This window comes from Mytilus edulis, chromosome 13, assembly GCF_963676685.1.
Source record: "Mytilus edulis chromosome 13, xbMytEdul2.2, whole genome shotgun sequence".
NCBI lineage: Eukaryota > Metazoa > Mollusca > Bivalvia > Mytilida > Mytilidae > Mytilus > Mytilus edulis.
The window spans coordinates 3,604,065-3,629,483 of NC_092356.1; the positions used below are offsets into that span (position 1 = coordinate 3,604,065).

Below are 25,419 nucleotides of genomic sequence, written 5' to 3' on the forward strand. Positions count from 1 at the left end.
GAAGAAAGGCGTTCAGTTAAACTGGGTCAGTTTCAATAATGTATAATCTGCTTGATATCATATATAAAATAACTTGGAAACATCTTTTTAAAACAAGAAAACCTTGCAATTTAAAGAATAAGACGGGGGAAATTTTTTTTTTAAAAATTGTTCAGAGAATAATTGACTGAGGTCTAATTCCACCAAAATTCACTTAAGATAAAAAAAATAATTGATAAAGTATGACTGGTAGCAGAAGATACCTTATCTCATATTGATTTTAAAAATACAATGTTTAAAGGGTTTTAGCTACAAGAAATATAATAAAGCAAGATATAGTTATTTTTGGCCAAGTTCATTCATAGTCAAACAGTGAAATAATAATACGCTTTTAGTGGCAAGTTTGCTTCAATTTTGACAAAATAAGCTCAGAAACATTGCTGATGAACTATATTCACTTGCAAGTTTAGATACTCTTCATTACAGATTCTTGTGTTATTTGGAGGAAGGTTCAAACCCATTTTTCGGTGATTCAGTGTTGAACTAGTAAATTGGATACGTCTACAAAAAACCCAGAATGAACATTTTTGTCTGTTCTTTGAATAAATGTAGGTGAAAAACTGTTGAAATGGGTGCAATTTGACGTATTTACACTTGTATGCAAATTTGTCCGCCATTACGTAGAATCACACAGGTTCCCGTAAACTTTGACATAACAATTCACAATAAAAAAGTGATTATTGCTTGACGTCAAAGGGTTATTTGGAGGCGATCTAAGGTCATTTGGAGACAACATCCAGCCAAATACCAAAAGTGTAAAAACGTTTAAGATAAAGTACTGATAGTTAATTTCAAATAAAATAATACTTATTTCGTTTATCATACTTTTATCTTTTAGCAGTCCGAGTTTGTGATAGGCTGAGTCTGTTATAGACCAAGTTTGTGAAGCCGACTTTGTAATAGGCCGAGTTTGTTTTGGGCCGAGATATCTGGTAGTCCGAGTTGAGAACAATTATACTCGGCACAACCCACAACATGGCGTCATCCTCGAAACCTAAACGCAAACGGCACCGCTCAAATTCAAAAATTTCTAAACATGACAAGCAGACATCCTTAAAAAGATATATTTGATAAACCGATATATACGCCTCGTTAAAAGTTTTTTTTTCTAGCAATGAATCTCACGTGATGAAATACATCACATGTAATGTGAAGGACATTTGATTTTATGTACAATCTGTAGAAAATGAAAGTTATATATATTTTGAGATTTACACTATATATAATATTACGAGTTTATCAAGGTATGAGACTTCCAAATAGAATTTGGTTTGTCTGGACATCGGTGGACATGCAACTTTGCCAAACCACTCATTTACAAATGAAAATCAACATGTGTTGATGTGTGACGTCAGCGACGTAAGCTTTGTTAATGTAGCAAATCAAGTCACCGTCCCGCAAACCAGCTTTTCCAGCAACGCTCTTGGGAGATACCTATAATTAAAGATCTAATAATATAACGTATACAAGTATTAAACTATAATAGACTTTTGATATTAATACCATTAATACTCATCGTTGAAATTAAAGGGCGTCTCCGTATGGATGAATACATATAGATCAAATAATTTTTTTATTGATTACTGGGTACTTTTTACATAAGAGAAATATTCAGCTACAATAATTATGGGATATGACTATAACAACTATAATATAGGTCACAATTTATTTAAAAAAAGGAGCGACAAACACCTCGTTATCATTTATCAGACCAAGGAGGTTATATGTCTCATATAACCTCCTTAATCACTGAGACAAACAAACGAAACTGATAATTATAATCTAAGACTACTGTGATTACAATATATATATATAATATATTATATTATGTTGTGTTTATTTGTGGTCATTCAGGTCACAATTGTTTGTCGGTATTTAGCTAACAAGTGCTGCGCATGACTTTTAAATGGTTCTGGGGACGTATTCCGGTGCTGCATTCGAACGGTTCTGTGACCGTACCGGCTGCCGTATACTGATGAGTTGAGAACAATTATCCTCGGCACAACATGGCGTCATCCTCGAAACCTAAACGCAAACGCCAACGGCACAGCTCAAATTCAGAAGATGATCCACTGTGGACAAATAGATTAGATGGCGATTATTATTCCGCATCAAGCGATAAGAAGAAGAAATTAACTGCACTGAGTAGTTACATTCCGCGTGAAACAAGTGATTGGACGATGAGCGAACTAGAAAATCTTCAGATTAATTGAACTGGATCGACCCATCCACGAAGAGCATTGATGAATTTTTCGACATGTTTTCAAATATAAATGCAGGTTTGCCACCCCTCGATGCAGATTTAATCAAGATGATGGATTATTTGAATGCTAACTTGACATTTGACACAAGTGTCAAAGAACTTGAACAGGAAAATTATGTTAAAGTTAGAGAATATCTTGTTAAAAACTTTCTTCCCAAAGTTGATGCTGATTCAGATGAACACCATGATGATGAAGAGTTGATGAAAACTGTGGGTAGTAGTTCCAGGTAAAATTAAAATTACCATCTTTTCATTCACTACTGCAATGTCAGTCAGGTACTTCTCAAGTTCTTGTAGCTTTCATGTCAATCGGGCCCTTAGTCGATCCGCCCCAATATAAAAAAATATTTATAGGGAATAAAATTAAGATACGATGCAGTCTTGTAACTCCGCCCATCTAAGGCTTTGATCGTGTATATTTCTTCTTTATTATATAAAAATTGCATCAAATTGATTTGAATCTATTCACTGAAAACTCAATGTTACGTACATTTTTTACTATCTTATTTCCGCAATCATATATCTGAAAAGATTTGAAAATCAATCAGACAAATGGGTCACCTCTGTTTTCACAGAAGTGTGGTTGTCCGGTAAGTCCGTCCATGCGTAGTAAACATGTATGGATGACAGGTTTATCATCATGATCATATATTAACGAACTAGAACTTAAGGAAATGATGTTTTATCATGTTTATAAATGGACCACTAAGAAAGGAACTTTAGATGAACAAAATAAAAAAATTCAAGCCAATATGATAAAGAAATTGTTGAAATAGAAAAATAAACCAAAAATATAAAAAAAAACAGAAATAAAGAAAAGTAAAAAATATGATTATAGATAAAGATAAGAATGTCAATAGCATGGTTAAAAGTATTTTCTTAAAAAAATGCCCTCATTCAACATGTTCGGTATTCTGAATTGCAGTTACTTAGACACCATCATCCTTGTCAATGGGTTTAAAGTCTGTGCAGTATCATGAGTATATAGTGGTTTTAATATATAACCCAAAATTTTAATTTCAGAGTCAATATATTTTATTTTCAGTCTTTAAAATCGAAAAAAAAACCACCAAAAAAACAGAAAGCTTGTGTCAAACTTTTTCCATACATCATTGTACATATTTATTAAAGATAATGGATCTTTAAGATTTTTTTTATTATTTTGCCTTATATTAAATGGCATTGTCTCCCTTTTTAGATCACCGGAGCCCAAAGGGCCCCATGTGAGCTTATGCCATCACTTGGCGTCCTCGTCGTCTGTTGTCATAAAATATTTCAAAAATCTTCTTCTCTGAAACTCCGAAGATTTGATCCATGGTCAAACATGGCCACCATGGCTACAAATAGAACATAGGGTCAAATGCAGTTTTTAGCTTATATCTTAAAAACTAAAGCTTTTAGAGCAAATCTGACATGGAGTTAAATGTTCAATTTGTCAAGATCTATCGGCCCTGAAATTATCAGACAAATTCGAGCAACCCATTGTTGGGTTTCTGCCACCAAATTGGTAGTTTTAACAAAATTTTGCAGTTTTTTGTTATTATCTTGAATATTATTATAGATAGATATAAGAAGAAGTCTTAAAAGCTGTACATGTATTTCATGCTTATCTTCGAAAAGCAGCAGGAAGAGTTGATATTCCTGCTGAGGTCCTGACAAACGTTATTAGAACTTCTAATAAAAGATCCAACTATAAAGACCTTGAATCAGGGCCGTAACTACAATGAGGCAGACGAGGCAATTGCTGGCAAAAAAAAATAATAAGGGAAAAAAAGAAAATGGAGAAAGTTAGGCATGCATGCAGAGGGTAGAACACATCCTTGCATTTTAACATCAAGAATTAAGTAATGCATACTTCGAATAGTAATTTATGTTGACGTGCAGCTTCTGTACTTTTATTTCAACGTAATATCTCTGTATCTGATTACCATCGCCAGTAAACCGGCATTTGGTTCTGTAATTATTTATTTCCCGTTAAAATGAATTATTGATAATGGATATTTCCAACATTATCAGTTCGCAAAGTAAATCAAAATTAAAATAGTTTGAATTCTTCACCTTGCTCAGTTAATATTATTAAAGAAGCATTCACAGATCACACATGAATACCTAAACACCCCACAATTTGTATGTAGTTCTCTTTCAAATAAAATGAAGATTTGAGGCATTTTCAAATGTTTTGCTACAAACCTGGCTGCTATTCGAAAACAAAACATTTATTTTGGATGGATGGAGGATTTGTTTGGTTTAACGGCAAATACATGAAGTAGGCTTTCTTTTAGCTATATATAGAGAGCAAGTTACAAAATGTATGTGATTATTCCATTCAAATGTTAAAAGGACAGACAAGACCTTGGCAGAATGACAATTTGATTGCTTGATACTTTGAATTTCCATGGAGTATTGTGGGAATACTTTGGGCTTGTGAAATAAAGACGGTCGCACAATTAACCATGGTAAAGGTGACTAGAGAGTATTTAATTTTTATCATTATTGATTGGGTGTAATAAAATTGAGAATGGAAATGTGGAATGTGTCAAAGAGACAACAACCCGACCAAAGAGCAGAAAACAGCCGAAGGCCACCAATGGGTCTTCAGTACAGCGAGAAAATCCTGAATCCAGAGGTGTGCTTCAGCTGGCCTCTAAACAATAATGTGTACTACAGTACACACAGAGAGGATGTAATGTCATACTCCCTACACTGTAAAAACTTGGTGTCACACCAAGAAATTCCAGCAACTCTCTCCAAATCTTGGAGGAAACTTGGACTAATTCCTCCCTAAACTCCTTAATTGTTTATTACCTTGGTGTGGTTTCTCCCAACAACATGATTTTTATTGCTATGATTACCTTTGAAGTGTGCCATTAGTAGATGACTACAATAAACATTTCTTGTGTTTCCTGTCATTAAATGACAGTCACAAAAATGATGAAAAGTGTGAGATTTGTTAAATTTAATCAGAGACATATTATAATCTGATTTTATTAAAGAATCCTGTACAACTTTATTTATTATAATTATATTCAGCATTTGTTCTGACAGTGTTGGTTTTTCATACCTAAGAAACATACAAAAACAAACAAAACATCACCTGTAAGTGGAGTATTATTAATAGAAAATAAAGACATATATATTTTAATTGAATTTATTCAATCGTTTTTTCTAAATTTAAATGATAAGAAATAAAGGAAGATTATATAAATATAATATATATATGTAATTTATCTACATTATTTTATTTTATTCATTATTTTTTTTTTGTATCATTACTATTATTTTTTAAACCATGTATATGGACCATAATTTGCTATTGGGCTCCGTTTCCTATAACTATAGAAAAGTGATAAAATGTGAATTACTGTAAGAAAAGTTGCAACTACATCTAAAGATGCCATTATTTTTATCAACATACAAGTGTATGCTACTCTTCCCTAGAAAAAAAAATAAAATATACGAATATCAAAGATTCTACAACCGTATTTTTGTGTCGTTTCTCGCGACCAATAAGAATAGTGAGAAGAAAATGCCCAGAACTATAAGTATTTATGTAGCAGATGTAAGAACAGTGGCGTGATTTTTGTGTCGGATTTCGTAACGCAATTTTTAGATGATGTAATCTGCTTTGTTGTAATAGCATTCTTAAAAACATATGCAAATATGAACTCTTGCGAGATGTTCAAACAGATAAATCCAAGATGATTTACATTCTTGTTTTGATCTTCGTAATAATTAAGTAAGAAAATTACTTTATCGTTATGCGTTACATTTCACAGGAAACAGAAGTCCAGTTATATATTAAAATTGTTTTTGTCCTAAAGTTCTAATCATTTCCAGTCATACGTGAAACATGTGACTAACATGTGATAACGCCATTACGGCCGGATGTACGAAATACTAGGTCTAAACATTGTTTTTGTTTCCAACGGGATGTTAGCAAACATAATCTGTAGACTTGTTTCGTCTTGTTTAAAAGAGGAAAATACAATTGTCAAAGAGATTGCGCCGGTGGTCTGTTATTTTTCCTATGTGCATAATGTTAAATACGATCCTGTGTGAAAATAAATGCACAATGACTTGACAAAATCGACTTCATATTTGACAGACGTTAGAACACACTTTGTTTCCCGATATTTACCGTAAATATGAAACAAAAACAATAAATATGATACAAACAACGGAGGTAACAAGATATATTTCGAACCATAATGTTACAATTTTCGGCCAGGGGGCCTCAATCGGCGGCTCCCATTAAACCCCTGCCTCGTCTGTTCCCAAGGCCTAGTTACAGCCCTGTGAATTGTTTATTTAGAGCTAATTTCCTAATGCATGTAGAGCAAGACTTTCAGGTTAGCTTACTTACTTGCTTTGTTTGTATATTGTACAATTTTATTGGGATAACGTCCAATTAAATGTAAATATAATATATACAGGTTTAACTATGCCTATATATATTGTTTGAAGATGTCAAAGCTTGAGTTAAAAGTTTATACAAACAAAGCAAGCAAGCCACCAAAGTTTTACTCTACAAGAATTAGGAAATTAGCTCTTAGTAAATTTTAATAGCTATGATTTTAATTGAATTAAGTGATTACGACCAGCCTTACTTTGGTTCACGATCATCAGACAATTGTTGAATAAACAAACCAATTACAAATGTATCTATAGACTAATGATCATTATGGTAATTACATTATTATGTGTTCCAGTGGATTGTGAATATCTATTTATCTCTTCTATGTGTCGGAATTGAATATAAACTTTTCCCAATTGTATTCTGAGTTATCATGGAAAATAACTTCATATTCATATAGAGTGGGGTGCTCATTTTCGCCATATCTTTCCATGTTTTCTTCAGTTTATGTTCAGGTCTTTATGTTTTGAAGTATACTGATATTTCTATATGAAGATAACTTCAAATGCAAAATATTCTTAGCTTGAAAGCGTGTTTGTTTTGAGTAAAATCATCTGCAGAGTTGGATTAAAGGGTGTTTGAAATTTCCTAACATTTTGTCGATGGGAGACACATATTCGCCGTTTTGACATATCTATTTAAAACCAAATAACTGCAGCTTTTAACTTTATTTATCAAATAAATTTCATTATAGACGAATAGCAGACATTTGAAAGATGTAAAAAACTGAAATTTAGGGCAATCAGTCAAACAATTATTTAGGAATGCTTCTTTGAAATCGTTTTTGTCATTCAGGAAATTGGCTGAAAATCGTTGTCCATTTTTCGGTCCTTTGCCGTAGGTGCCGAAGTTTAGTCACATTTTCTAAAATAATCATATTTGTTATAAAAATATGATTTAACAGCATATTTCTTCCATTTCAACCATCCTTTGAAGTTTTTACACCTCAAAATCATAAAACGGCGAAATTGTGTCCACGGCGAATATGAGCGCCCCACTCTACTAATATCGATGCTGCTTAACAAATTGTACAAATCATACTGATTACTCATTTTTGTTATCGATTTAAAGTAATTCATCTGAATGTTTCTCTAAACATGCTAAAGGTAATATTAGGCATCCTTCACTTACCTGCTGTCACTATTCATCGATACTTTTTACAAATTCCATTTATACTGATTCAGATATGTCACAAAATCCGCCGAAGTTAATTATTCATTATTATTTTATTATAGGGCCGGATCAACTAAGGGTGGATAATAATAACTTGTACAAGTAGTACCCCTGACTGAATGTGTCAAGTTTGCAGCATTCTAGACACTTCAGCACCGAGACAAATCGTCACCAGCATGGTGACAGACATTATGTTCTCAACAACTTTGCTTTATATTTTAAAAATCACATTTTTCTAATACTGGATGTTGACTTGACAATGGTAAAACATGGACCAGAGACGGATATGTTAAATCTGTGTACGTTTTCAAAGCACGATTGCTTTTAAGAAGTTCTTCACAGTTATTTCTTCAGGAAAATACTCTAAATGAATGTAAGATAAAGGTATCAGTGATAATTTTAGCATTTTGGAAAATTTGTATGCATAATTAAACCTCACAGCTGTAAAACTGTCAGACAACTTCTTATGGGAGTTATTGCCCTTACACATGGAAATGACAAATGTTACCATTTTTTTTCCATTTTTATACGACTGCAAAAAAATTTTTGTGGTCGTATATTGGTATGAAGTCGGCGTCGTTGTCGTTGTCGTCAGAAGACACATTGGTTTTCGCACTCTAACTTTAATTTAAGTGAATAGATCTCTATGAAATTTTACCATAAGGTTCAATACCACAACAGAAAGGTTAAGATTGATTTTAGGGATAATGGTACCAACAGTTAAGGAATAAGGGGTCAAAAAGGGGACAAAAAAAACCTTCCAGACATAACTTGTGTGTTAGTGTATGGATCTCTCTGACATTGTACCACAAGGTTCCATATCACAAAGGGAATGCTGGGATTGATTATGGGGGTAATTGCCTTAAAATTTTAGGAATTAGGGGCCAAAAAAGGGGCAAAAAACAAGCATTTTTCTAGTTTCATGACAATAACTTGTGTGTAAGTGTATGGAATTTTCTGAAATTGTACTACAAGGGTCCATATTACAAAGGGAAAGCTGGAATTGAGTTTGGGGGTAATTGCCCAAAACGTTTAGGAATTTGGGGCCAAAAAGGGGCCTAAAAACAAGCATTTTTCTACTTTCAAGACAATAACTTGTGTGTAAGTGTATTGATCTTTCTGAAATTATACTACAAGGTTCCATATCACAAAGGGAAAGCTTGGTTTGAGGTTGGGGTAATTGCCCTGAACATTTAGGAATTTGGGGCCAAAAAGGGGCCTAAAAACAAGCATTTTTCTACTTTCAAGACAATAACTTGTGTTCAAGTGTATATATGGATCTCTCTGAAATTGTACTGCAATGTACCATACTATAAAGGGAAGGCTGGGATTGAGTTTGGGGGTAATGAATCATAAGGGCCACAGGTTCAAAAAATTTGGGGAGGGATTTTTTTTTCCTTTTTTTTTCCTTTTTTTTCTTTAAAATTTTCCATTTTAAATTGGTTATTTCTGATTTATATATAAAAGCAAATAATAATGATATGGTTTGAATAGGTAAATTAAAAATATCTTTAAGTTCTTAGACCACATTCATTCTGTGTCAGAAACCTATGCTGTGTCAAATATTTAACCACAATCCAAATTCAGTGCTGTATCAAGCTTGAATGTTGTGTCCATACTTGCCCCAACTGTTCAGGTTTCGACCTCTGTGGTCGTATCAAGCTGCACCCAGCGGAGCATTTTATTTACATTTATAAGTTTTCATTATTTACAGGCCCTCATTAAAATTCAAATATCTGTAATTGGGAGATATCTGTATTGTATTTTAAGCTTGGCCTTCGTGAAACGTAGATTTGACTGTCACAAATTGAGTTTACCTATATACTGAGCTAGCAACGAAATACAATACAGATATCTCCATTCTAATGCAACATATTAAAATAAATTCCATTTGATAAATATTTTGGCTTACTTCCCAAAGTTGGTTTCCGTCCTCTAACTTTAGTTTGCCTCAACCAAATGTTATAAAACTTCTACAAAAGGCTTATTACCACAAAACACAGATCAAGTTTAAATTTCAGTGGCGTCACTTAAACCGTTCTAGAGTTATGCCCCTTTACAAATGGAAAAATTGCTGAATTTTTCATTCCCGTTCTCTAGTTTAGGAGGGGCCTCAGTGGCCGAGTGGTCTAAGTAGTTACTACTGTAATCACTAGCCAGTCAACACTGAGGTTGTGAGTTCGAATCCCGCTTGTGCGGGTGCACTAGACTCCAATCTAAATTGACTAGGATTGTCAGTTTTCCTATCACAGGTCGGTGGTTTTCTCCTGGCACTCCGTCTCCCTCCACCAATAAAAATTGGCCCAAAAGCGGTGCTTAAAAGTGGCGTTAAAACACCAAAAATCAAATCAAATCTAGTTCAGGTTGCCTCAACCAAATGTTATGAAACTTATTCACAATGCTTATTACCATAAAACACAGATCAAGTTTGAGTTTTGGTAGTGTCACTTTTACTGTTCTAGAGTTATGCCCCTTTACAAATGGAAAAAATACTAGTTTTCCTTTCCATTCCCTAACTAAAGTTAGCCTCAACCAAATGTTATGAAACTTATACACAATGCTTAATACCACAAAATACAGACATGACAGATCAAGTTTGAATTTTGGTGGTGTCACTTTTACTGTTCTAGAGTTATGCCCCTTTACAAATGGAATAATTGCTGAATTTTTTGTTTCTGTTCTCTACCTTCAGTTTGCCTCAACGAAATGTTATAAAACTTATACACAATACATATAACCACAAAACTCAGATCAAGTACAAATTTGAGTAGCGTCACTTTTACTGTTCTTCAGTTATGTCCCTTTCAAGGTTACCGCTGGCGTTCTCCATTTTCGCATTTTGCAAAAAAATAAAAATTGTGGCCATTAAAATTCATCATTTGCGAAAGAATTTGGCGAAAGAAATATACATAATGATTTGATTTCATCCATCTTATTTATTTTTCGTTTTGGCGACGCACGTGTTTCAAGCATATTTTTACGTCTCAACTTTTTCATTTACGATGGTCCAGAAAAGAAAACTGTTGTTATGAAGAAATATATTCAACAGGTTGGGAACAACTCCTCAAATAAGTAACCCTTCAATGTAATAACTATCCCTTAAATCAGGGATCAATTTCAAGTGATAAAAAAAAAATGTTTTGTTGTAAAAACCACTTCTTAGTACAAAAGGGCACATATTCATATCATTTGAAGAAACTTTTCCCAAAGAACTATACAACTATCTGGTATTATATGGTCAAAACATGTCCAAGAATTTTGTAATATTCCTGGACTTATACATGTATCTTCTTTATTTTTAAAAATAAGTGGACCCCTCTTTAAGAAAAGTTGTTCCAAATATAATGAATTTTTCCCCTTTTAAGTTAAAAAAAAGCTAAATTTTTCTTTTTACTTTTCTACAACAGCAAAATGATCCCTTGTCTGAGGGACAGTCCCTTATTTAAGGGATATCCCACATTTGGAGGGTTGTTCCAAAACCTGTTGAAAAGTAAGAAAAGTCTCTGCCTTTAGTCTTTATCCTTCAACTGGAAGGGAAATGTATATCCGATAAACTTTTGAAGATGAATCTTGTGTCCCAGAAGTCAAAATTATGATGTCTATATTGCTATTTTTATAGTATCTTTTAAAAAGTAAATGGGGGGGGGGGGGGGGGGGGAGTTAGAAAGAAGGAACATTTTAAACGAAAAATATATTTATGTAAGTTGGTGAAAAAAATAATTGACTCGGGGAAAACCCTGCCCTTTATAACTTTATATGATATGCTAGCGGGGGCATCATCTGTGTCCCATAGACATATTCCCCATTTATTTGATTTTGCATATATATATATGTACAGGTACGACTCAAATAGACACCAAGTCTGACTTAATAATAGATTATAGAACAAGTTTCCAAATCGACAGCAGATTCTATGCACCTCTAAGCAGTGTCCAGTTCTTATATAAATAATTAGGATTTTTTTTTCAGAGTTTTGATACATCATATTGAAGCTGGAAGACATGACTTTCAAAATGACCTAAAAGAAATACTTTATGATTTGTTGTTGACTTCTAGAACAGTGGAAGAAATGAGGTTCACAACAATGCTGGAGAAGTTTTGCAGAATGTGTAACCTAAAGGGAAGGTAAATTCTTTAAAAAATATGGTGAAAATAAATTTTGACCATTACTATCATGACTATTGACAAGACTGTTTCTTTAACCACTTTGTGCTTAACCTTAACATACTGCAGAATGAGGACTGACTTTTCAGGGTTTTTTTTCACATTGCTGGACTATTGTGTTACAATACATGTACATACATGTAAAACCAGTAAGATCTTGTTTTTTTTAAATTGAGAATAGCAGTAAGATTCCTTACCAACATCTTGCTACAACAAGAATTGAAACAACATGAGCAAGCTTAATTAGTGGAATGAAAATGTTATTTCTTTATAATTTTGAAATTCAGACAGACATGATACAATGTATATGTAACACTTCCAAAAGTGTCAATCTCCCCAACAATGCCCAAACGTGTCCTCAAAATCCTAAATGATCCAAAGGTGTTCAATTATTATTATTTGCAAAGCGTGTCCACTTTAAAACACCAGAACATCTCAAAACTTTTAGCAATAATATGTCCTCAATAAAGGCAATAACTTTTATGGCAATTTAATTTTTGAAAACATGATTAAAGACGTCTGGTTTTGGTTGCAGGATTCTAAAACAGATCAAACAACATCTGCAGGAAATAAAGGTATTATGTTTGGTAAAGACGAATGCCCAAGACATGGAACATTATCCTGTCTATCCACAGTGAAAGATGATATCAATGACTTCTGCTTTCAAATAGACACCAGATAAGAATTAAAGAATGGCACAATAAAAATGCGTTTTGCTTGCAGTGGTTTTATTGTCGAGCCTGCGACTTTAGTTGCAGAAAGCTCGACTTAGGGATAGTGTTCCGGCGGCGGCTACGGCGGCGGCTACGGCGGCGGCTACGGCGGCGGCGGTGTTAGCTCACTTCTTAAAAGCTATATATTTTAGAAGGTGGAAGACCTAGATGCTTCATACTTTGTATATAGATGCCTCATGTTACGAAGTTTCTGTCAGTCACATGTCCAATGTCCTTGACCTCATTTTTATGGTTCAGTGACTACTTGAAAAAAAAGTTAAAATTTTTTGTATTGTTGAATTCTCTCTTATTCTAAGTAATAGGATAACTATATTTGGAATGTGTGTACCTTGCAAGGTCCTCATGCCAGTCATACAGTTTTCACTTTTAGCCCAAATTGTACCTTGTCCTATAAACATTTAGGAAGATCAAAATCAGTGACAAGAAAAGCATCAACAAAAAACCTCACAAAAATATTTAGCCCTTGACATATTTAAAATCCATGAAATATTGTAACCACCTTAAATAACTGATTAAAACAAGATCGCAATCGATTGACTCGACCTAAATCATCAAATCCTGGTACCCTGTATATGAAAATGATGAAAGGTTAATTTTGAAAATGGTTCTTTTTGTAGTATAGGATTGGTCGAGGAAACCATGATCAAGGATGTACGTGTTGTGGCAGTTCCAGACTTAACTTTCAGAATTTCATCAAATGAAATGCCTGATGTAATACAGATAATGACAGTTGCAGAGGTACTTCTTCATATATAAATAAAGTAAAAAAAATTCAGGCTTGTGTGTCAACAATTAATTTTCATTTCCAATTGTAAAACATATAACTCAAAAACTGTGAAAGTACTTATATTTTCGTGGTACATGTGGTATGAGCAAAAGCTACAATACATGTTCATGGATTTTAGTTTTTTGAAAAAAATCAGTGGAGAAATTTTAAGCCATCTGATATAAACCTTCGATATAAATTCTTTAAATATTTGGCAAAAATAGTACACAGGAGAGCACTTACAAGACTAGACTTAAGAAATCTGCATACAGAACTATGTATCAGATATCAGAATGCAATTTTTAGCTCAACTGGCCCAAAGGGCCAAGTGAGCTTTTCTCATCACTTGGCGTCCATCATCATCGTCGTCCCTTAACTTTTACAAAAATCATATCCTCTGAAACTACTGGTCCAAATTAAAGCAAACTTTGCCTAAATCATCCTTAGGGTATCTAGTTATAAAAAAACTATTCGATGACCCCGCCCATTAACCAAGATGGCCACCATGGCTAAAAATAGAACATGGGTGTAAAATGCAGTTTTTGGCTTATATCTCTGAAACTAAAGCATTTAGAGCAAATCTGACAGGGGTGAATATGTTCATCAGGCCAAGATCTATCTGCCCTGAAATTTTCAGATGCATCAGACAATCCGTTGTTGGGTTGCTGCCTCTGAATTTGTAATTTTAAGGAAATTTTGCAGTTTTTTGTTATTATCTTGAATATTATAATAGATCAGTCAGGGGCATTACTTAAACAAGTAACAATTAAAATTACCTATACAAGTAATGTTGAAAACGAGGCTAATTTAAATATAACTTATACAAGTTATTTTTCTAAATATTATTTTTATAGGTGTTTAAGAATACAGATTTTACTAGCTTTAAATAATTTTCACAGTTATCTGGTTATTTTTCCCTTGATATATAAAAACTAATTCTTCAGAAACACTAATTAACTTTCCCACACACTTATCTTACATACCAACGCTTCTGGGTCAAAGATTGGTCTCTTGGGACTATTAAATTATCATTTTCCTCTAAAATCTTGAAGGTAGACTGATATAAATAGATTGATACTTGTGAATTAATTAAGACCTGAAGTTATTTATAATTTGTAACCTAATTCAATTATGTGCCTTTAATAGGTAAGTGTAATTTCTATTTTTTTTCAAAAATGTTAAAAATAACTTATTCAAGTAATATTTTTGACATTATTTTCAAAGTAACCCTTTATCTCTATACTCCTCTCAAATCTGATAAATTCTTTATTTTATCATATAAAATGGTGTTTAAAATCATGAAAACTACATTTAGTCTATGAAGACCGATTGGTTTTCGCACTCTTAACTTTAGTTTAAGTGAATGGATCTCTATGAAATTTTACCATAAGGTTCGATACCACAAAAGGAAAGTTGGGATTGATTTTGGGGATTATGGTACAAACAGTTAAGGAATTAGGGGCCAAAAATAAGCATTTTTGTAACTTCCTGACATAACTTGTGTGTTAGTGTATGGATCTCTCTGACATTGTACCACAAGGTTCCATATCACAAAGGGAATGTTTGGATTGATTTTGGGGGTAATTGCCTTAAAATTTTAGGAATTAGGGGCTAAAAAAGGGGCAAAAAACAAGCATTTTTCTAGTTTCATGACAATAACTTGTGTGTAAGTGTATGGAATTTTCTGAAATTGTACTACAAGGGTCCATATTACAAAGGGAAAGCTGGAATTGAGTTTTGGGGGTAATTGCCCAAAACGTTTAGGAAAAAGGGGCCAAAAATAAGCATTTTTCTAGTTTCCAGACAATAACTTGTGCAAGTGTATGTATCTCTCTGAAATTGTACTGCAAGGTTCCATATCACAAAGGGAATGTTTGGATTGATTTTGGGGTAATTGCCTCAAAATTGTAGGAATTAGGGGCAAAAAAAGGGGCAAAAAACAAGCATTTTTCTAGAGTCATGACAATAACTTGTGTGTAAGTGTATGGATCTTTATGAAATTGTACTACAAGGTTCCATATCACAAAGGGAAAGCTGGGTTTGAGTTTGGGGGTAATTACTTTAAATGTTTAGGAATATGGGGCCAAAAAGAGGCCAAAAAACAGGCATTTTTATACGACCGCAAAATTTGAAAAAATTTTCGTCGTATATTGCTATCACGTTGGCGTCGTCGTCTGCGTCGTCGTCGTCGTCTGAATACTTTTAGTTTTTGCACTCGAACTTTAGTAAAAGTGAATAGAAATCTATGAAATTTTAACACAAGGTTTATGACCACAAAAGAAAGGTTGGTATTGATTTTGGGAGTTTTGGTCCCAATATTTTAGGAATTAGGGGCCAAAAAAGGCCCAAATAAGCATTTTCTTGGTTTTCGCACTATAACTATAGTTTAAGTTAATATAAATCTATGAAATTTTGACACAAGGTTTATGACGACAAAAGAAATCTTGGGATTGATTTTGGGAGTGTTGGTTTCAACATTTTAGGAATTAGGGTCCAAAAAAGGGCCCAAATAAGCATTGTTCTTGGTTTTCGCACAATAACTTTAGTTTAAGTAAATAGAAATCAATGAAATTTAAACACAATGTTTTTTTCCACAAAAGGAAGGTTGGTATAGATTGTGGGAGTTTAGGTCCCAACAGTTTAGGAATAAGGGGCCAAAAAGGGACCCAAAAAAGCATTTTTCTTGGTTTTTGCACCATAACGTTAGTATAAGTAAATAGAAATCTATGAAATTTAAACACAATGTTTTTTTCCTCAAAAGGAAGGTTGGTATTGATTTTGGGAGTTTAGGTCCCAACAGTTTAGGAATTAGGGGCCAAAAAGGGACCCAAAAAGGTATTTTTCTTGGTTTTTGCACCATAACGTTAGTATAAGTAAATAGAAATCTATGAAATTTAAACACAAGGTCTATGACCATAAAAGGAAGGTTGGTATTGATTTTCGGAGTTTTGGTCCCAACAGTTTAGGAATAAGGGGCCCAAAGGGTCCAAAATTAAACTTTGTTTGATTTTATCAAAATTGAATAATTGGGGTTCTTTGATATGCTGAATCTAACTGTGTATGTAGATTCTTAACTTTTGGTCTCGTTTTCAAATTGGTCTACATTAAGGTCCAAAGGGTCAAAAATTAAACTTAGTTTGATTTTGACAAAAAATGAATCGGTTGGGTTCTTTGATATGCTGAATCTAAAAATGTACTTAGATTCTTGATTATTGGCCCAGTTTTCAAGTTGGTCCAAATCGGGGTCCAAAATTAAACTTTGTTTGATTTCATCACAAATTGAATAAATGGGGTTCTTTGATATGCCAAATCTAACTGTGTATGTAGATTCTTCATTTTTGGTCTTGTTTTCAAATTGGTCTACATTGGTCCAAATCAGGATCTAAAATTTTTATATTAAGTATTGTGCAATAGCAAGTCTTTTCAATTGCACAGTATTGCGCAATGGCAAGAAATATCTAATTACACAATATTGGGAAATAGCAATTTTTTTTTTAATTAGAGTTATCTTTCTTTGTCCAGAATAGTAAGCAAGAAATATCTAATTGCACAATGTTGTGCAATAGCAAGAATTTTTTTTAATTGGAGTTATCTTTCTTTGTCCAGAATCAACTTAAATCTTTGTTATATACAATATACAATGTATATTCACTTTTTACTACCAACTAATAAATTAAAATAATCTTTACCATTCAGTGATAACAAGCAGTTTTGTTTACATCTTAATATTTTATGATGTATTTAAATGAGTAGTTATTGTTGCAAACTCCATTAGAAATTTTAATTGAGATTAGTTTTGGAATAAGGGAAAGGGGGATGTGATTAAAAAAATTAGGTTCCATTTTCTCATTTGAAATTTCATAAATAAAAAGAAAATTTCTTCAAACATTTTTTGAGAGGATTAATATTCAACAGCATAGTGAATTGCTGTAAGAGAAAACAAAAATTTTAAGTTCATTAGAACACATTCATTCTGTGTCAGAAACCTATGCTGTGTCAACTATTTAATCACAATCCAAATTTAGAGCTGAATCCAGCTTGAATGTTGTGTCCATACTTGCCCCAACCGTTCAGGGTTCAACCTCTGCGGTCGTATAAAGCTACGCCCTGTGGAGCATCTGGTTCTAGTTTCCAGACAATAACTTGTGTTCAGGTGTATAGATCTCTATGAAATTGTACTGCAAGGTACCATACCACAAAGGGAAGGCTGGTATTGAGTTTGGGGGTGATGAATCATAAGGGGGTTCACAAAATTAGGGGGGGGGGATTTTTTTTCCCTTTTTTCTTCTTTAAAATTTTCCATTTTAAATTGGTTATTTATGATTTATATATAAAAGCAAATGATAATGATATGGTTTGAATAGGTAAATTAAAAATTTTTTTAGTTCTTAGAGCACATTCATTCTGTGTCAGAAACCTATGCTATGTCAAATATTTAATCACAATCCAAATTCAGTGCTGTATCAAGCTTGAATGTTGTGTCCATACTTGCCCCAACTGTTCAGGGTTCGACCTCTGCGGTCGTATCAAGCTGCACCCAGCGGAGCATTTTATTGTAGTCTTTTACAAAAATCTCCTCTGAAATTACTGTGCCAAATTAAACCAAACTTGGCCTAAATTATGCTTAGGGTATCTTCTTTAAAAAATGTATCCGATGACCACACCCATTGACCAAGATGGCTGCCATGGCTAGAAATAGAACCTTGTGGTCAAATGCAGATTTTGGCTTATATATCTGAAACTAAAGCATTTAGAGCAAATCTGAGAAGGAGTAAAATTGTTTATCAGGTACAAATCTTTCTGCCCTGAAATTTTCAAATGCATCAGACAACCTGTTGTTGGGTTGCTGCCCCTGAATTGTTAATTTTAAGGAAATTTTGCAGTTTTTTTATGCCCGTTTACGGGTCGTATTATGGTATACCGTTGACCGTCTGTCCGTCCGTCCTTCGTCAACATGTCGGACATTAACTCAAAAAAGCTTTAACCAATATGCATGAAACTTTGGTGAATTGTTTATATCTATTGACGTGAGCTCCCTTTCATTTTTTATAAATTTCAGAATTACCGTTTCCAAGTTTTGGGGTTTTATTCATATAACCAATTCCAAGTTCTTTGGCTACATTTATTCAGAAACCTATAATATGTCAAATATTTAATTACAATCCAAATTCAGACCTGTATCAAGCTTGAATATTGTGTCCATTTTTGCCCCAACTGTTCAGGGTTGGACCTCTGGGGGCGTATCCAGCTGCGCTCAGCGAAGCAGTTTATTGGTTATAACCTTGAATATTATAATAGAAAGAGATAAACTGTAAACAGCAAAGTAAGCTCTACAAATAAGTCACCATGATCAAAATTGTCAATTGACCACTTCAGGAGTTAATCTTCTACAAAAATTTTCTGCTCTGAAACTACTGGGCCAAGCTCATTATAGATAGAGATAACTGTAAGCAAGAATGTTCAGTAAAGTAAGTTCTACAAACAAGTCACTGACACAAAAACAGAGAGTTTTGTCATGAATTCTATTCTTGTCTTAAATAATGTAGAGTGTCCTTTGTTTAATATGCACTGCAACACATTGACCAAGGTGAGCAACACCGGCTCTTAAGAGCCTCTAGTTATTATTGCGATATTAAACCAGTCAAATTATTTGTATAAAGAAACCTTGCAATAATTTCTGAATGTACAGTAGTTATTAATTATGAATTAGTGGGTCCTATATGGTTTTCCTTGTTCTTAGGTTAAAGTTTCAACCAATGATTCATTAGTTGATCAAAAGATTCATGTTACTAGACAAAAACCAGAGGCTATTGATAAGGAGACACTTCAAACTATGGATCCATCAAAGATAAGAGGATTTAGCCAACATGTTGGACAGCTGATCATTGGACTAGGCAATTCTTGCTTCAAAAAAGAATGTCTTGGCCTTTTGCTCCATGAGACAAAGGTAATGTTAATATATAGCTAATTGATTAAAATGTTTCGATCAACTCTTAAATGATTAACACTTTCAGTCCAGTAAAATTAATGATCCCTTTTGATAGATAAATGATATTTTCTATAAAATTGCATTACTATCAGTACAAATCAGTTTAGTTATTTGGATGCCCTGTCCCGATGTCATGGTCTAGCGACTTTGTATTAATTGTCAATGCTGCTGTCCCTCAAATTGTCTTTTTCAGAATTTTCTGCTGACAGCAAGACATTTCTCTGTGTCAGCAGTTAATTATACCCCACACAACAAATAAGGACTTACTATGTAGATGTGCATATCGACAGGAAATTACGATTTTTTTTTGTAGGAGTTATGCCCCTTTAACTTAGAATTTTGGCCAAAATATACTACTGCAACAGTTTGTCATCCCAACTTCTCTGAAACCACACAACAGAATTTCATGAAACTTTGTAGATAATAAGGACTTACTATGTACATGTGCATATCGACAGGAAATTACGAATTTTTTTTTGTAGGAGTTATGCCCCTTTTACTTAGAATTTTGGCCAAAATATACTACTGCAACAGTTTGTCATCCCAACTTCTCTGAAACCACACAACAGAATTTCATGAAACTTTGTAGATAATAAGGACTTACTATGTAGATGTGCATATCGACAGGAAATTACGATTTTTTTTTTTGTAGAAGTTATGCCCCTTTAACTTAAAATTTTGGCCAAAATATACTACTGCAACAGTTTGTCATCCCAACTTCTCTGAAACCACACATCAGAATTTCATGAAACTTTGTAGATAATAAGGACTTACTATGTAGATGTGCATATCGACAGGAAATTACGATTTTTTTTTTGTAGGAGTTATGCCCCTGTAACTTAGAACTTTGGCCAAAATATACTACTGCAACAGTTTGTCATCCAAACTTCTCTGAAACCACACAACAGAATTTCATGAAACTTTGTAGATAATAAGGACTTACTATGTAGATGTGCATATCGGCAGGAAATTACGATTCAATTTTTATTGTAGGAGTAATGCCCCTTTAACTTAGAATTTTGGCCAAAATATACTACTGCAACAGTTTGTCATCGCAACTCCTCTGAAACCACACAACAGAATTTCATGAAACTTTGTAGATAATAAGGACATACTATGTAGATGTGCATATCGACAAGAAATTACGATTCAATTTTTTTCTAGAAGTTATGCCCCTTTTACCTAGAATTTTGGCCAAAATATACTACTGCAACAGTTTGTCATTGCAACTTCTCTGAAACCACACAACAAAATTTCATGACACTTTGTAGATAATAAGGACATACTATGTAGATGAACTTATTGCAGGAAATTACGATTCAATTTTTTTTCTAGGAGTTATGCCCCTTAGAACTTAGAATTTTGGCCCAATTATACTACTGCAACAGTTGAAACTTTGTAGTTTATGAGGACATAATATGTTAATTGTGCATATCCACAAGAAAATTTTTATCAGTTGACTTTTGTAGAGTTATGAGTCTTTGAACTTAGGAATCTGGTGAGATTTTGTTTGTCAAGTGACAATGTGGGGGTGTGGGGTATGTGAGGTTCTTTAATTTTTTTATTAAAATTATTTTTAGGGTTTCCCCTTAGCAAATCATGGACTTTGCAAGGGGAAGGGTTTATCATTTTGTGGAGCAAGATCACTGGGTACTTCTACTTTTTTTCCAGTGTGCTATATTCACAAATATCAGTTTAAAGTGTCTTTTATACCATCTCTTGGGCAGGTAACAAGTAACTTTCTAGTGGTATACTAATTAAGTATAACTGATTTTTCTTTTCAGATACTGATAACATGCCTGTCTACATCACCCAGGTATTGTACATATATCAAAGATAAATTAGGTCCAGAAGACAAAGCTACTCTGCATTTTATTGGACCTTATGATATATTAAAGGCAAGGGAGAGGAGCCAGCTGATAAAAGCTTTTCTACGTTTAGGAAACCGACAAAGATTAGGAATACCAAAAGTATAATCTGCCTTTTGTGTTACTAGAATCTGCTCACCCTATCAAAGCTAAAGTGAATACCAAAGTTGATTCATAGTAATGAATATAGAGGTGTAATACCACCAAATCATGGTACGTCACATCTGGTTGCATACGAAAGTAGGTCTTAAAAAATATTCCCTTGAATTTGACCGTTGTAGGTAATTAATCCTACATTTTATTGCAGTAAAACTATTTCTGTGTCATAAACATATGTCTTGGGTATTTCAAAACACCATTATTTTTATTTGTGATTTCTATAGAAAATTTTGTAATCTTGAGGTTACATGGTTACTAAACCTTGTACACAGATAGAATAAGAGGAGAAATTTGATTGGTTAACTTCCAATGATTTTTATTTTCTTATATGCAATGAAATGTTATGTGAAACTTTTTATATAGAACTGGACAGGATAAAACTTTACTCATGCCAAGTATTTCTTTATTTGAAACAAAGATAAATTCTGCACAATTTTTTGAAAAGTGCAAATTTAACAAAGACTAATAGGGGAAAATCAATGATGGTATTACACCTAGAGGTGGAATCTCTTAAAATACATTTATTTTTTAGTACAAAATCTTAGTGAAATTGTTGCCACAACATTTTGTAATTCAAGAACAAAGCAACAAAAAGTTTATTTATACAGCATCAGAGTTATTTTCAGAGCTAGATATAAAGATATGTATATATATTAACATTATTGTGACATAGGAAATGTACTAGAAAATGCAAGAATGGTGAAATTCATCTATTATCCATTACTTATCATCCCCTGTTTGACACATTGCAAGGGACATAGAAATACCCTGCATCCATCCAGTCTTGTAAGTGCTCTCCTGTGTACTATTCTTGCAAGATATTTATAGAATTTATATTGAAGGTCAGCAATGTCTAGAACAAGTTTGAAAAATCAGTGCAGATCAATTTTTATGCCCCCGCCATAGCGGAGGGGGTATTGCGATTAACCCTTGTCCGTCTGTACGTCCGTCCCAAAATTGGTTTCCCTTCTCTAACTTTAGTTTGCCTCCACCAAATGTTATGAAATTTATACACAATGCTTATTACCACAAAAACACAGATCAAGTTTGAATTTTGGTGGCGTCACTTTTACTGTTCTAAAGTTATGCCCTTCTACAAATGGAAAAATTGTTGACTTTTTGGTATCCCTTCTCTTACTTTAGTTTGCCTCAACCAAATGTTATGAATCTTATGTTGTGTTTTGTGTACTATTGTTTGTCTGTTTGTCTTTATCTTTTGTAGCCATGGCGTTGTCAGTTTATTTTTGATCTAGGAGTTTGAATGTCCCTCTGGTATCTTTCGCCCCTCTTATATGCACAATGCCAATTACCACAAAACACAGATCATGTTTCAATTTTTGGGGCGTCACTTTTACCGTTCTTGTATAAAAATTACCATCATGTAACATCTATCAGCCCAGCCCTGACATATAAAAGTATATTTACAGTAAACATCTTATTTATTTGTAAACCTGTTTTCTCTTAACCATACATACAGATTTTATTACTATTTGCCTTTTTAGTTCACCTGGCACGAGGTCCACTGTGAGCTTTTGACATCACTTATTGTCAACTGTCGTCTTCTGTTAAATTATACATAGATCATCTCCTCTGCAACTACTAAACCAAATTTAACCAAACATGGCAAAAATTATCAACGGGATATCTATTTTAAAAAGTGTGTCATCTCAACCTGCCTGCCGACAAACATGGTTCACATGGCTAAAAATATAAGAGCAATTTTTGTCTATTAACTTGAAAGCGCTATAGATAAAGAAAATTGGGCAGGAACAAATATTTCAGAATGATGAGATCTACATAATATCATTTGACATCAAAACTGTCAGATCACTTCTTATACGAGTTATTGCCCTTAATTGAGTTTAGTAAAAAGTTATGTTTGCCTATTATTTCGAATTATGATAGATAGACAGAAACTTTAAATAGCAAAAATGATCAACAAGACAAGAAAATTAATAAATAAGTCAACATTATTGAAATCCCCAGTCAACCCCTTATTGAAGTTGTTGCCCTTTAATGACGATGTTTCCCTTTTTTTCCAGGATTACCAATTTCTTGAAAACTATGATAAATAAAACTTTAAAATGCAAAAATTATTGGCAAGACAAGATCAACAAATAAGTCAATATTTTGCAGTTTTGTCTATTTCCTTGAAAACTATATAGATAGATAAAAAATTGTAATAGAAAAATGATCACCAGGACAACATCTACAGATAAGCCATAATGGCTGAAATCTTTAGTTGATTTGATTAAATTTTTTGAGTTATTTACCATTTAATGATAATTATTACTATTTTTTTTCTTTTTTGCCTTTTATCTTGAAAACTATAATAGATATATAGAAACTTTAAAAACAAAAAAATATTCAGCTGAATAGAATCTACAAATGTGTTAAAATGACTTAAATTGCAAGTTAACTAATAAAGTTATTCTCCTTTTATGATGATTTTTACTTAAAAGTGGCCATTCTGAAAGATGCAGGTGAGCAACACAGGCTCTTTAAGAGTTCTGTTTATTGACAAAAGCATTAAAAGACAGGTGTTAAATTTTAACTGAATGTATTCGACTTTGTTCTTATATCTATATTGTTATTCTTATTTGTGCATATGCAAAAATGATGGCAGTTATTTATACACATTAATAGATAACTTGTAAAAGAAATATGTGATATTTAAACAAAAAATAATCTACTTGATTGTGTTTTACTTTGAATATAAGTTTGCTTTCTATTATTATGGACAATAAAATCAATTCTTACTTTGTTTCTGTTTAAGATGATGAATTGTGCAGGAACATATATATAAATAGTAACAATATAATGCATTGAACTTTCTTGACCAGATTTTATTTTTACCTGAGCCACAACAAAACTTCAGACTCGCCTATAAAATGCTATATTTTTGAGTAACTACACATTCAAATAATTTATTTAATAAATAGTGTTTTTTTATTTTAATCAGTATATTACGGGTGAAATATTCTATATATTTACTAAATTTTTAAAGAGAGTTTTCAATTGCAAAAATTGTACTTGCTAAACATGTAATCAATTTGAATGATTAGTTGAAATCAAGTACAAATACTTTATTTATATATAACTTATCTGAATTTGTAAATTGGTGTGAAATTTTATAGTTATTACTGTTTACTTTGAATCATTTACATTTATAAATATATATTTGTATATACACTTATAACATTCATAACATTATTGCAAAATTAATTTTAATCAATATAAAAATTTCATTTCATTTTTGTATACATTATTTAACGATCATAATTATGTGAACTATCTGATGTTGCTACATTTTGCATTTATTCATCTACATATATGTATGTCTCACCTTGTAACATCACTATCATATTTGAATCATTTATTGTTAAATGTTCATTCACTATTTGTATATATTAAATGAATATATGTGTATAATTTGTAGTTAATCATTATCTTAAAATAAATTTGTAAGTGGTGGTTATATGAGAAAATAAATTTGTAAGTGGTGGTTATATGAGGAGTGTTTTTGATTTACTACAAAATATACTCGTTTTGATGCTGAAATCTAGATACAGGTACACCAGTCTCCATTTTAGTTCTTTAAATTTTGGACTCAAAAAGAGATGTGACAAAGCACAATGAAAATTAGTTTTTTCTTCTATTTTGCAAATTAAGTTAAATGTTGAAGGTTTTTTGGCTAAAGATCTATGGGTTTTATTTCAATTCCTGAATACTTACATAATTATGTTACTTCGTGTGGAATTTTGTTTGACCACTGTCTAACATATCCCACTGTCCACATAGGGTAGTTGGTTTGTCTAGCTAACTCCTACAGTGTTCTAGCTAGAACATT

At 32.7% G+C, this 25,419-nt stretch overlaps 1 protein-coding gene across 3 annotated transcripts; it reads left to right on the forward strand.

Moving 5' to 3' along the window:
• Positions 1-1,944: 1,944 nt before the first annotated feature.
• LOC139502321 (uncharacterized) lies at positions 1,945-25,078 on the forward strand. 3 transcript variants are annotated; one of them, XM_071291761.1, is made up of 6 exons: positions 1,945-2,529; positions 11,859-12,014; positions 13,405-13,525; positions 19,294-19,325; positions 19,380-19,500; positions 21,327-25,078. In XM_071291761.1, exons 1-6 carry the CDS (start codon positions 2,297-2,299, stop codon positions 21,516-21,518), a joined length of 855 nt encoding a protein of 284 aa, XP_071147862.1. In that variant the 5' UTR covers positions 1,945-2,296; the 3' UTR covers positions 21,519-25,078. The 3 variants fall into 3 exon arrangements, 2 of the variants coding, with proteins under 2 accessions (XP_071147862.1, XP_071147861.1); XR_011658788.1 differs by having other exon boundaries at positions 1,949-2,529; positions 19,294-19,500; positions 21,327-21,602; positions 22,070-25,078; XM_071291760.1 differs by having other exon boundaries at positions 1,948-2,529; positions 19,294-19,500.
• The last annotated feature ends 341 nt before the right edge of the window (positions 25,079-25,419 follow it).